The 14,287-nt window shown below is 38.2% G+C and overlaps 1 protein-coding gene across 4 annotated transcripts in view; it reads left to right on the top strand.

Annotated features, from left to right (window-relative positions):
• Positions 1–14,053, top strand: part of LOC138713035 (b(0,+)-type amino acid transporter 1-like) — a 48,359-nt gene extending 34,306 nt beyond the window's left edge. For 3 of the 4 annotated variants that reach the window (XM_069844728.1, XM_069844727.1, XM_069844725.1), the window contains 7 exons: positions 1,163–1,262; positions 1,825–1,869; positions 3,185–3,308; positions 4,761–4,961; positions 5,144–5,293; positions 10,852–11,020; positions 13,939–14,053. In XM_069844728.1, coding sequence (XP_069700829.1) covers positions 1,163–1,262; positions 1,825–1,869; positions 3,185–3,308; positions 4,761–4,961; positions 5,144–5,293; positions 10,852–11,020; positions 13,939–14,015 — 866 coding nt within the window. In that variant the 3' untranslated portion in view covers positions 14,016–14,053. Of the gene's footprint in view, positions 1–1,162; positions 1,263–1,824; positions 1,870–3,184; positions 3,309–4,760; positions 4,962–5,143; positions 5,294–10,851; positions 11,021–13,933 lie in introns of all 4 variants that reach the window. The other variant, XM_069844726.1, reaches the window with a different exon arrangement.
• The last annotated feature ends 234 nt before the right edge of the window (positions 14,054–14,287 follow it).

Genomic DNA, 14,287 nt, shown 5'->3' with positions numbered 1-14,287 from the left:
ATTTATTTATTTATTTATTTATTTATTCATTCATTCATTCATTCATTCATTCATTCATTCATTCCATTAATTCATTCTGGAGAATCATGCACAAGAGGCAATAAAGGTAGGTATTCAATTTTATTACTTTAATGTTAAAAGACGGGAGTTTTGAAAGGCATGGAGTGAATTACTCTGGTTTTGAAACATTATAATTTAAGTGTTTAATATCTTCATGTATCCCGTTATATAATAAGATGCCTGTGTGGGAAGTAGTCTGCTGTTAAGACTTTTGATAATAGTATGAATTGTGTGTGATATAAGAGCTGAATTTGTCTTTAAATTATTCTGTTGTTAACAAGAAATGAATATGTATTAATAAAAGAAAAGCGAAGTATAAACATAGTAAGACTAACAGTACAGTAGGCCTACACAAAACACAAAGAGGAAAGAAAGTTCATTACATTGATTTATCAAACTACACAAAATCGTGCCTTCATTCAGAAACTGAAGTACAGGGAGATTATTGTACTGTGGGACTCCACTCTGCCCGAGCGGCATTCACCGGTAGCTTATCAGCATCTGCCATACATTTCATACACGCCGTTGCACAGCATAGTAACCTCCCTTTACGATATAACATACAAAACACATTACAAAAATATTTAAGCATTGAAGACAAGCAAACAAGTAGGCCTAAATATAACCTAACAGGAGAATATAGCATAAAATGCAATAATTATGTATTTTACATACCCGATATATTTATTATGCCTAAATTGTCATAGGCCTAAGTTGTCACTTTTATACTATTTTATTATTATTGTTGTTAAATTATATTATTTCATTTTTATGTACTTTTAAATTATTCTGTAAAACGAATTTAAATACTATTATAGTCACAATCATGCCATGGTATGAAAGAAAAATTTCACAACCTCGAGCGGGAATCGAACCTGCGACTTCCTATTCTCCGGTCACCAAACATCGTAAGATGAAGATTACATATTCTGTAAAACTATGTTCAAATTTCCAGTATACACTGTCTTCTGGAATTCAGGGTCCTTGTGGTCATCTGTATTAAATTTGTAGGCTGATGTTTGTTCTTTTCAATATGCGTATATGTGTTACGACACCATACCGGATTTTACTATACAAAAACATTATGACCGTATCTTTGCAGGACATTCAGAGAATCTGTCCAAAGGATTTGAAGGCTCGACAACTTCTCCCAAGAATTTGGCATTGGCCTTCTATGGCTGTCTCTGGTCTTATGGAGGCTGGTGAGTGAAAATGTTTTGATTAGAATGTAGTTAGGCTACTTTATTTAATTGAAATGAAACAGCTTAAGTTTAGGCAATGTTTTCCAAAATGAAGGATTACCAGTAATGTACGAGTGCTTTAATGTCCAGTTTGTTTACAAAATTCAGTCTTAACGGCAAACGCTGTGACTGCATTGTGCCAGTATTATGGACGATAGGCCTAGTTTGCAGCACTTTCGCTATTCATCTATCTGAATTGGCCACCGGCGTGGGGCAGTCGGTTAAGGTGCTTGCCTGCCAGTTTGAAGTTGCACTCGGGCGCGGGTTCGATTCCCACGCTTGGGCTGATTACCTGGTTGGGTTTTTTCCGAGGTTTTCCCCAACCGTAAGGTGAATGCCAGGTAATCTATGGCTAATCCTTGGCCTCTTCTCGCCAAATACCATCTCGCTATCATCAGTCTCATCGACGCTAAATAACCTCGTAGTTGATACAATGTCGTTAAATAACCAAATAAAATAAAAATCTAACTGAATTATCTGCTCATTTATAACTGAAATATTTTTGTATTTTTCTTTTCATTAGGTCAACAATTACAATCATAACAGAAGAAGTAAAGAAACCAGAAGTGTGAGTAAATAAGTTTTCAAATCAAATTTATTATGATCCTATTGATCAATAGATTCATGACTTGTCAGGGTATGCAACAAACAAAATACTTAAAATACTGGTGCCGTATATACAAATGACACTTTTCCTTAACCTATTTTCGCTTCGTGTGAATTATTTGTTGGTTGTTTATTCATCACAAATTTCCATAACCTGCAGAAATGTTGGTTTCGCCAAGATACCATAATTCAAAGTATTCCATAAACTCATTTATACTATAAAAACAATGTTTTAGTAAAAATTTTCTTACATTTAATCTAAATTGACTATAATTTAAAACATAAACTTTTTTTACAAATTAATTATATAGTACTGTACTATACCTTTATGCAAACCTGTGTTTCGTTCTTATATTATTTACCGTACTTGAATTGCTTTGCATTTTCTGGTGAAATGTTCATGTATACCAGTACTACCTACTATTCTGTGTGAATTGTTTAAATTTTTTATGTGTACTATAAACAGTTTCCAAAATATAAATAGGCCTACATGATGCTTTCATTTTATTAAGTTCTTGAAAATTATGTTTTACAGTGTGTTCTGTTACTTAAATTTAATATCATTCTTTGTATTTCTTTCTGCATTATAAAAACCTTATTTAATTTATTAGTTGACGTCCATATGAAAATTCCACGTCATTAAATTTTGTACATAATGAATTACATACAATCATTAAAGTTTGCATATTACATATGGTACATTTTTTATAAAAATTGAAATTATTACCATATTTGCATTTTGGATTTTATAAGTACGGTAATTGTTACCTGATATGTACAAATAACACTTATTACTATCTTACTATTTACAATACCGGTAATTAAAAGAATAAAAAATGATCATATTGAAGTAAATAGTTAGGAAATATTAATATATACAAAATGACTATTTGAAGGGGTGAGAATGATATAGGTACCGTAGTCCTAAGTCACACAGACAAAACTTCATAGGAGAGCGTGTTAAAGGTTTAGAGTCCAATACTATTAGATGCGGTATCATAATTTCTTCGGCATATACTCAAGTCATTATTGCTGAGTAATTTTTTTAACATTTTTCTAGTAGCTTCTAGTAGTTAAAATAAAGCTACGTCCTATTTGATTTTAAATGTAATAACAATTAATGGTAATGATTGGTGCATGTCCGACAGATTCTTTTGAAAATAACTTGTGGGCTGCAGGCTGAAGCCACTTGCACAATAAAAGTTCTGCTTAGCAATGCCAAGAACGAAACTGGCGCCGATTTTGTTGTATCGTTATGTCGATATGGTATTGTGCAGGAACATCACCCGCAGTGTGGTCATCGCCCTGCCGCTGGTGACGGCCGTGTACCTCATGATGAACGTGGCCTACATGACTGCCCTCACCGTGCCTGAGATGGTTGCAGCGCCTGCAGTCGCCGTTGTAAGCACAACTTAGGCTGGATCTTGTGATCGGGAGAAGTATATGTCAACACAGTAGTTGCGATATTATTTACTGAAATACTCTAAATTCGGTATCCTCAGGTTTTTTTTTTAGAATTTGAATAGCTTAGATCTATTTCAAGGATTATTGCATGGAAAGGCCTTGCATTGATTCATTGTGTTAATTAACGAAAATTTGCTCATAGAGCAAAATGTGTCGAAATATTAGGGCATTCAAAAGTTACTTCGAATTTTAAAGCATTATGCTCTGGGCCAAAAATTGAATGTAATCGAAGATTCTGCAGCTAAAAACAGAACAGGAGTGACAGATCAGCTTACCCGAAGTCCCAGGGAAATAAGCTCATAAAACTTAACATGTTGTAGCGTTGTAAATACCAAGAGACATTGCTACAATGCTTGTTCTGTCACAAGTTATGCATTAAGTGAAAAAAGACACAATTTTCTGTAGTTTTCTGCGGAAGCTGTAAGTAAAATCAAGGTAACAGTGAAACGTAAGACTTTGTGAAGCTAGGCTTAACATGTTACTGTTCACTGTGATGCAGTGCCTGTTTCTTAATTCAAAGAATCTTGTTATTCATATGCTGAACAATGTATGAACTGTATATTCCAAGGCTGCGGCATTGTCTGCTTTCTTTGAATGTTTTGATGTCATTTTTGTAGAAACGTGTAGTACTTCTGATTACATTTCAAATGAAAACTGGACAAAACAGAAGAAGCTGCACAAATTTGTATCGATGTGTCGCTAGTTATAAAACCTGAATACTAGCTACACCATCACGTGGTCTGCAAAATGATCGCAAATAAATCTCTTGAATAGTCTCTCGTCGTTACTACTAATTGTTGTTACATTAAAATTAATATAAGAAAATACTAGCTTTATACAGACACTCTCCAGCCTCAAAGATGATATCGACAACACTATTTGTTTGCATCTGCGATGTTAATTCCTCATTCTTAATGCCCACTCTTGTTACGCAGTGAATTTCTCGGCGTATGTTTTCCTGCAGAGCATGAGAAGGTGCCTGCACACTTTGTCCTCTTTCATATACAAGGATTGGGAGTTATTGAAATGTAGTCTCCATCGTGTTTTCGGGGATATCCTCTGAATGCGATCTGACTTGTTTTTATCCCAAATTCTTTTCTCATTTCATTACTTTTAAGTTTCTCTTTTGAAGTTACTCCCAGGATAGACCTCAGAAATCTCATTCTATTCGTCTTCTGTTCAGTTCTCTGAACACCCGTGCTGAGGTGGCTTAAGAAACCGTAAGGCGTGCGTCGTGAATGGGAGCGGTTCCTCTGTTTTATTAATCGCGACACAGAAGCCGCACCTCAGCTCGAGTGTGGCTGAGACGCTGATAAACTTGAAGGTCGCGTCATTAATGCTAAAGGCCCTGCTCACTTTTCTGAGCACCTCCCAATGTGTGTGCTGCAGGTGTTCGGTGACCGGGTGCTGGGCGTAGTGAGGTTCATCATCCCCGTGGGCGTGGCGCTGTCGACCTTCGGCTGTGCTCTGTCAGGCCAGTTCGCCATCTCGCGGCTCTGCTACGTTGCCAGCAGTGAGGGTCACATGGTGGAGGCGTTCTCCTACATCCATGTGCGACACCTCACTCCTACGCCCGCTGTGGTGCTGCAGGTCAGGAGCAATGAAATAAATGTGCTGAACAATATTTCCACAGCATTTTTCTAAAGATTTTGTAAATTTGTTATACAAGCAGCTTCATTTAACACAGGAAAGTTGTTTACCAAATCTTTACTGTGGAGACCCAAAGCATTAGACAGTTTTGTGTATTAGTGCTGAAAGTTGTCGCTGTGCAGGGGTTGCTGGCCTTGCTGTTCATCGTGGGGGGTGACATCAAGTCCCTCATCGCTTTTGCCAGCTTCCTCACTTGGATATTCTACGGACTGGCCATGGTGGCACTCATGATCATGCGGAGAACCAAGAAGGACGTTGAGCGAACGTACAAGGTGAGTGGGGGGAGGTGATGTGTCTTTGAATCTTTATCTTAGGATTACATTTAGAAAGATGATGGATCCTGTGAACAGGTCTAAGATTGTTGTTCTCTGTAAAGCTTTCAAATTTGGTGCTCCAGGAATGGTACAATTATATCCAGTGAACCCTTTTGTAATATTTTCTCCTGTATCGGTTATAATTCTATGATGGTAATCTGTGTACAGAATGTCCCATTTTTTAGCTCACCCAAAATAATTTTTTTTTGTTAAACACCAAATGAAAATAGTTCAAAATAAAAGCTGTTTCAGTACTATGGTTTTGTTCATGTCCTTTTTATTTAATTAATCATTTCACCTCTTAAAGGTCTGTCCAAAATATATCCCAATGTAACCATTCTAATAAACAAAATATTGAGGGGTGCAAAAGAATATGGAACTCACAGTGTATGTACTTACTGCAAGTCCAAAATAAAATGACACTTTGTAGCACTTCGGTACTCCTACAAAAACAGAATGTTTACATGTCCTGCTCAAAGTGGTGACCTGCTTGTTCTCTTCTTCTTATGTCACTACACTTTTTTTTTGGCAGCAATGTATCCAAATGTTCCAACAACACTGAGACATCACCAACGTATTATTGATGCTTGTATGTTCATTTAACAGGCAATACTAGAACGGTGTAGAGCTAGGACATGATTCATCCAAACACTGCAATTAAGTGTTAATTCCAATGATCACTACTTTGAGTATTCATTTTGTAGTTATTAGCAAGAGCGGACATGTTCAAAAATGACGAAAATAAGTTTTTAAATTATCTCTCCCGATGATCTTAAGTTCTTTCAGTTGGCAGAGACTGACGTTTCCTCCTTTAACAGTCCTTAGGTAATGTTACTGCCAGCTGATGAAATGTCCAAACGATAATTTTTATACATGATGATATTAATTTTTAAGTCTACATAATTATCTTTTATCATTATTATATATTATTTTTGGATAAAAATTCGCTCCGGCACCAGGATCGAACCCAGAACTTTCAACTCAACGAGCTGAATGCTCTACCATGTGAGCTATGCCAGGGCTCCATCTATAGCACCGGACCAAACTCCATGATTTTCCTGGTGGCTCACACCATATTTAGACACAATACATAATTTGTATTATAACTTACGCCAAAAGCTGACATATCTTTAACCTTGGTATATCGTATTTTGAATTGGTCTTTTGAAATGCTCTAAGATGACGAAAGCTGACAATGTTTTTATTTGAGAATCTCAATTTTTGCAATTAAAGTGAAAAAAGGGGACTTTTTTATTTTTAAAGAAATACAGTACGTTAGTTTTGAAGATATTAGATGCAAAAGAATAGGGAAACAAATTATTTGGAAATTTTGTTTTATTTTATTTTTTTCTCGCTGTTATTTATACTCGCTTTAATTTTATTATTCTCTTTTAATTGCCTACAGACCATTGATGGGTAGGTTTTTTTTATATATAGCTGAAAACAATAAAGCTGATTACAAACTAGCATATTATTATTATTATTATTATTATTATTATTATTATTATTACACCTTTATTTCGCATGAATATTGCAAATAATGCCATATATATGATTATTATTAGCCTAATTGAGATTGTGGATGGTCCACCGCTGTGAAGCAATGGTAGTCTGACCATGAAACGAGCAGGTTCAAGCAAAATTGCTGAGTAACTTTCGGAATTGGACCTCGAACCCATTTGGCCTTCACTAATTTCAACTTCACCTACCATCTTGAATACAATGCGTTCGTAGCTCGGCCGGACAGTTCTGCGGCAGCCTTGGACTGTGTGAAGATTGGCGCGGCTTCCGCCAGAGTAGCACTGTAGCTACTGCTGACGCGCCAGTCAGTCGAGTTGGATCTATCGTGAGGGAAAGACGTCTGTGCGCGTGTTGTGTTGTCTCGTGGTGATAAACTGTCTATTAATAATGGTAGAGTACACTTCGAACAACGTATTTTTCTCTATGATGGATATGTGAAATACTCTTCTGCAAGAAGGTGCCGAAGAGAATTTGAACATAGGTTTGCAGGTGTTCGAATTCCTAGCAGGTCAACTATTCATGACCTTGTCAATAAAGTCAGACGTACAGGATCTTTTTTGAACAAGAAAAATGTTCAACAACGCCGTTTACTGACAGAAGAGAAGCTTGATGAAGTAGGAGCCAGTTAGAGCACTCACCCCGCAAATCACTGCGACGTCTAGCACAAGAGGTTAACATTTCCAAGGCGTCAGCTTTTGTGGCAACGAAACTTCTGGAACTTCAGCCGTACAGGGTAACTGTAGTTCATGCTTTACAACCACAAGATCCTGTAAGTAGGGTTAATTATTGCAATTGGTTTGTGCAGTCCGTTCATAATGGCGACGTGGACCCACTTTTAATGGTCTTCACTGATGAAGCGTGATTTCATCTTCTTGGTCACGTTTCTACTCAGAACAATAGATACTGGGCTACCGAAAATCCCCATATTATTCATGAAGTTCCTCACCACGCTGCAAAGGTGGGGTTTGGTGTGCAGTGAGTGCGAGTACTGTCTTCGCGCTACGAGTTGGCGGGTGGAGTGGATAGGTGAGACGGGGGAACTTCACGCTACACTCTGACCTGAAAACGTCAGTCCACTTTCCTGGCTACAGGGGAACGAAGTCAGACATAAAAGATTCTTCATCTTCATCTTCGGTGTTGCTGTCGTTATGGCTGTCATCATCACTCTCATCACTGCTGTCATCGTCACTGGTGTCCGCGTCGCCAACATTAATGATGAACTCGTCTATAACGTCCTCCATTATTGCGTCTTTCTCCCAGTAGTAGTTTTCAATATCACTCACATGTTTACAGTATCCAGTCCAGTCTTTAGTTACAGATTTGAGTCCTTCTTGCACAAGTTCTTGCAGTCTTTTCAGTGACATATCACCCGTTGTGTTATGTGACCTTACATAGTTCTTAACATTACTCCAAGCTAATTCAGTAGCGCTTAGGACACACATATACTGTGGTAACCTGACGACAGTGTGACCATGATTTGCAAATATCGTATCTATTTGGTACACTTTTTGCTTAGGACGAATTTGTTCAATTAACGAAAAAAGAGTGAACTTCCTCATATTTTCTTCACATGGCACTCCATGCCTTCGCAGGTAGTCCAACATTTCTTTTTTTACCGCTGATTTGCTTGGTACCTTATCTAATTGTTTTCCATGATAGGGCGCATTGTCCATGACGATTACAGATGGAGTAGACAGATTGGGAATAACTTTTTCAATCACCCACTTTTCGAAATTGTTAGAGTTCATCTGTCCATGATAGTCGCCTGTTGCTGTCCCCGCCTTGTATACTAATTCGCATCCTTCAACAAAGCCATTAATCCCACCCAGATGGACAACAATGAGTCTGTTAGACGCATTAACGGTAGTCAAAACTCCCGTAACGTCTTTATGCTGCCAGCACTTGCGAAACGTTAAATTGGTGTCTACCCATGTCTCGTCCAGGTACAAGATTGGTTTACCCTCTTCCCTAAGCTTTCTAATTGTCTGTAGGTATCTACACCTCCAATTTACAATGTTTTCCCTTTCAATTAAAAATTTTCGTCTCGATGCACACTTCTTCCATCTGAAACCCATTTCCTTTAGTATTCGTCGTAATGTTGTCGCCTTCCATTTGAAATCAATTCTGTCTTTTAACACAGGCAAAAGTTTCTTGCAGCTTGGTACTACTTTCTTGTTCAGATAAAAATCCTCAATTATGTCCTTCATCACTCTCCGGTCAAAGTCATCTACATTTGCGTTCCGATAGTCTGGACGTTTCCGTTTTTTTCCAGGTGTCGACAAAACACTTTCTTCTTCTTTGCAGTCTTTCATTTCTTTCCTTATACGCTGTATCGTTCTTATAGATACATTACAATACTTTTTTGCCCTTTCTGCAGATTTCGTAACAGGAATGCTAAGACATTGTTGTTCTTTTTCTTCATCACAGCATTTTATCACATTTGCAATAATATTTCTTTCTCCGCTATGGATTGTCAGTCCTTGTTTCCTCTTTGTCGACATATTTACAATTATTTGCAATTAATAAACCGCTATGTAAGCCTAAACTACCACTATACAATAATAAAAACTCCACTAACTGTATTATAATCAACTATATTAACACCAGAAAAAAAACCTATTATTAAAGACTTGCGATATATTGAAACTATTCTTGTTGAAACAAATAAAACACAACCAAACGCCACTATTATTTCACAGACCCGCAGACACTCCCAAATATACGTGCAGTAGATGTTTGTGGAACAGGAACATTGCAGTGAACAGCGCGGTGCGCATGCGCGACTGTTTCCCCTCCGCCCCGTCTAAGTACTTCAGCCGCCTTCTCCTGGCGTGACAACAGTAGAATTATCGGTCCCATATTTTTCGACACAACAGTTGAGTCACACGTTTATCTAACTTCAATTTTAAATTATTTTTTTCCGCAACTAACAAGAAATGAACGATTGAGTGGCTGGTTCAGCAGGATTCAGCTACAGCGCACACCGCTGCGAATTCAATGCATGAATTACGAAGTGTGTTTGGTGACAAAATAATTAGTCAAGGATTGTGGCCACCTCGTTCCCCTGACCTATCTCCATGCGATTTTTATTTATGGGGAACGTTAAAGAATAAAGTGTACGCATCAAATCCGCACACATTACAAGAATTGAAGGAGATCACGAGAGAAATACAGGCAATCAGTCAACATGAACTTTTGCGAGTGAACCAGAATTGTTTTCGGAGATATAGGGAATGTGTTCGAGTTGAAGGTCATCATTTTCAACATCTGTTGTGATGCAAGTAAGCCTAATGTTAGTAGAGTAGTTAGTGTTCTGTACCCATGACTTGCCGGTCTTTTACATGTAACTCTGGCGGCAGGCGTGCCAATCTTCACCCAGTCTAAGGCCGCCGCTGAACGGCCCGGCCGAGCTACGAATGCACTGTAGTTTCAGGTCGACCAGGAGATCCAGAAGACGTGATACCGTGATTCACCTACAGTTGTCTGTCAGGGGGAGCTGCACAAGATCCCAGGGAGTAGAAGTGGCTTTCACAGCAGACCAGGGAGCTACGAGAGCTGTGTTGCTCCCTCGGACAGATAGCACCATGGTGAATCACGGTATCTACTGCGTTGCGATCTTCAGGTCAATGTAGGATGCAGCAGGATGTAGTATTCGATTTGCAAACATATGTCATTGATCTGAGGAGGCCGTGGAATATCAATGGGGAGACTCCATAGCTGAATCGATAAGACGGCACCAAGCAGTGAATGCGATCCTAGGAGTTCAACAACAATCATTCCACAATAAGGAGGTTGGCACAATAAGCCTAGGCTGTAGTGTTAGCCTTCGGGTGTTCCTTAGGAAAATGGAAAAAATATAATATATATTGTGGATGTGTGACATTACAAAGTGAAAGAAAATCACAAAATTACTGTCACATTTTTAACCAAAAGAAGGGTATTTTATTGATTTTCACATAAAACACCTCGTTCGTGATCACGGGATGTGTTTGCAGGTGCCTCTGATCGTGCCTGTGATCATGATTATGGTCGCTCTGTTCCTGTGCATCGTGCCGATCGTTACAGACCCAACTCCGCGCTACTTCTTCGGCCTACTGCTGCTGGCTGTCGGCTTCGTTTTGTACATTCCTCTGGTGTTCTACAAGCTTCGACCACAGTGCATGGGTGAGTAACCCTTGACGAACTGGACAAGGAGGTGGGAAAGTACAGCAGTTCCTTATGTAGTAACTACAGTAAAACTTCTTTTTTACATTTCATTCTTACACATTTTTTTCTGAGGATCAAACAAAATTTCTATACTTTTCATGGTAATTCATTTCAGATACTTTTTCTTATACGATCATATTTTAAACTCCAGGAGCTACAAAACGTCATTTATAAGTTCTAAATCAAAATTTGATTTGCTGTGAAAATGTAAGAATGCGAAAATACAACACCAGTGCATGTTCATTGTTAAGGTGTGGCCCACTTTGATATTCGTGGAAATTCAAAGCTGCCCATGCTTGTCTCCAACAATGTTGTGTCCTTTAATGAAGCTGTTACTGCTTTAGAAATAGTGAAACTTTTCGTAATACACCACGACGTAATTGAACAAATTGTGGAACATTTACCACAATTGAAGGGCAAACAATCCAAAATAATAAACTTTTTAAAATAATCACAAGTTATTAAATGAAGACCACACAGGAAGTACAACCAAGTCAATGTCGTAAAACTTTCTGCATTGGAGTTTGAAATGTAACATATCAGCCAGCTTTGGCTCTGAGAAACTAAGGTTTCCTACAAACAATCTTACATTCTTCAAGAATATGTGTACTGTATTATAGGCTTTTTTTTGCTTATGGCTTAGTCATTAGTCATTCCCCCAATATGAAGCCACTTGCGTAGACAGACACATTGCCCAAGGCGCGTCATAGGCTGGTCTACACTGCACCCAAGATGAGATAATAGAGATTGGTTGGGATGTCACAGGAGAACCGGAGTTCCGGAAAAACTCCTATGTTACCTGCACCACGGGCTTGCCTAACATAAGTTATAAATCGGAAGTACACTGGAATCGAACCTGGGTCCACAGGATTATAAGTCTAGCACTCTAGTTACTCGACCACCGTGGTGGCTATGTTGAAGTTCTAAATTTCTATTGTGAACATTTTACAGAATTGACTCCACTCATTCTTTCCATATGCCGGTAGTCTTCAGATGCTATTTCAGATGTCATAGCTCATCTTAGTTATACATTTTTGTCATTTACGCGTTCTTTTTTCAGAGCTCCAAATAAAACGTATAAATGAAGTTTTATTATACAATTAAGAGCCTAATGAATTGGAAATGAGTGGCATGTCAACAATTCGGTGAAACTGGCCATATGTCCGCCAGCCATATAGCACAGGACTGGTCGCCCTTAACAGAATCTCGATCCCACTATCATTTGATATTCAGAGCCATCCTTGTAGGTTCATGTCTTGGTGATTATTTTGTTTGGTCGAAAATTAGTGGCAACACTTTAGCTAAGATCAAATACTTATTTGACATGCTTACAGTAATGTCCTCCAGTATCATGTGCCGGCTCCACACCCCTGGAAGGCGATGGATGCCATCCACAGCATCACTTTGCTCTAAGCTGGCTATTTAAAAGTGTACCTCTCTCACAAGTTCTTAAAAATTAGTCACCTTGTTTCAGTGACTGCCCTGCAAATATCGGAGAGAGGAGGAAACTTCCTGGAATTTGGCTAAGATAAAGGAAAAGGGCATGCAAAAAAAATGAAGATTTAAGGGAAAACTATAGATTTTAATGAGGGTTTACAATGTGTTTCAATCGGTTGTGATCCATGTCATTGCCTTCATTCTCCGTCTCCTCCTCCTTCCATTCTTCACTTTTGTTACCAGATGGAGGAGTGTGAATGACAAAACAAATTGTGGGCGCAGCTTGCATTCTTACAATCTTTGTGTTAAAAATACTGTCCCTTCCCTTCAATGGGGACACAACGTCCTGTCCAGGACACGGTGAAAGTTTCTTCCCTTCCAAACAAACAAATTCTAAAGACACCCTCGTACTACAAAAGAACAGTAGCGGCCAAAGGCTTCACTTAAACTAAGCTGTTGTCAAGCATTTTATATTACTTCCGTTGTGTGAGGTGAAGCCTTCAGTGGAATGAGGGATGGACTTTAGAGTTTGTTTCAAACTATAAAACTCAAACTTCACTGTTATTCACTTCTTCAGTAGATAATTACTAGTGATCTATTTGCTTAGAAAAAGATTTAACAGACCTATCGATAAAGAATAAAGGAAAATGCATTCCAAATGATCTGAAAGTTCTTCAAAGTATTAAAAATGACCAAAAAATGCCGAAAAAATATAAAAATGACCAATTAGTTCAAAAACGTCTAAAAATGCAAAAAATGCAATATAAGAAATTAATTTTTTACGTTGATATTAACATAGAAAGGATTTCTATATTAATAGACATCGTCCTAATGTGAAAAATAAGATGACTTTTCATCAACATCCGTCCCCTACTTATAACTTTCAGATAACACATATCAGGCACCATGCCATCTCATACTACTAGTTTACATTAAACACCGCTAGGGCAGCTGAATACTAGCAATGTTGCCACTAATTTTCGAATGACCTATGTATATGACGTTATGTTACTTGAAGTCAGAGGTTTCTAACTCCAACCAGAGGCTTCCTTCTTAAGCGAGTGTTCCACGCTGTCTCGTCTCTGAATGGTGCAGATAAAGTACACTAGTTGTTTAGGCGTGATGAAGCACGCATTAAAGGGATTATGAATTGTTTATCAGTTATTTTTGTGAGCAAGGATTGAGTTTTCCACAATGTTATCTGAGTGGTTGTCCATACTGGAGACCAGAGTGAGCATAACTTTTGAAGTGGCTTTGGTTCTGACTGGGAATATAGACAAATGGAGCGGATTTTAACTAGTCGTATGTTTGTATTTGTCACAACTTTCATTTTATAACAAAGCCTAAAATGTTGTTAGAACTCGGAAACATTACAATGCTGTAATTAGATATGACTTAATACAGATCAGACTGTAACTGCTTCCTCTGTTTCAGATCAGTTCACGTACTTGGTGCAAGTTCTGTTGGAGGTGGTACCGCCCGAGAAGACTGCGGACTGACAAGTCTATGTATATAATGTATGTCTCGTGTAAATAAAGTTTTATTTAATAGGTACCTACATGCCCAAGAACGCTTCTTCCTCTTCTGTCGCCAGAGGACAGTGTCCAGTTCCTTTCACTTATGCAGACTCTCTTTGGCAGTGGCGGCTCGTGGGTACTGAATTAAGGGGGGCTGCATACAAAAATAAACCAAGCAGCTTATTTTATTTAAAGATTAATTCCATGCGTCTTGTCTTGTAGGTTACAAACTTTTGAATGATCTTCTTATTAAAATCCGATATGTCGTTTA

The sequence above is a fragment of the Periplaneta americana genome, chromosome 14, assembly GCF_040183065.1.
Source record: "Periplaneta americana isolate PAMFEO1 chromosome 14, P.americana_PAMFEO1_priV1, whole genome shotgun sequence".
Classification (NCBI taxonomy): domain Eukaryota; kingdom Metazoa; phylum Arthropoda; class Insecta; order Blattodea; family Blattidae; genus Periplaneta; species Periplaneta americana.
Note: the sequence above shows the minus strand (reverse complement) of the source record. Positions and strands in the feature narration are given on the sequence as shown.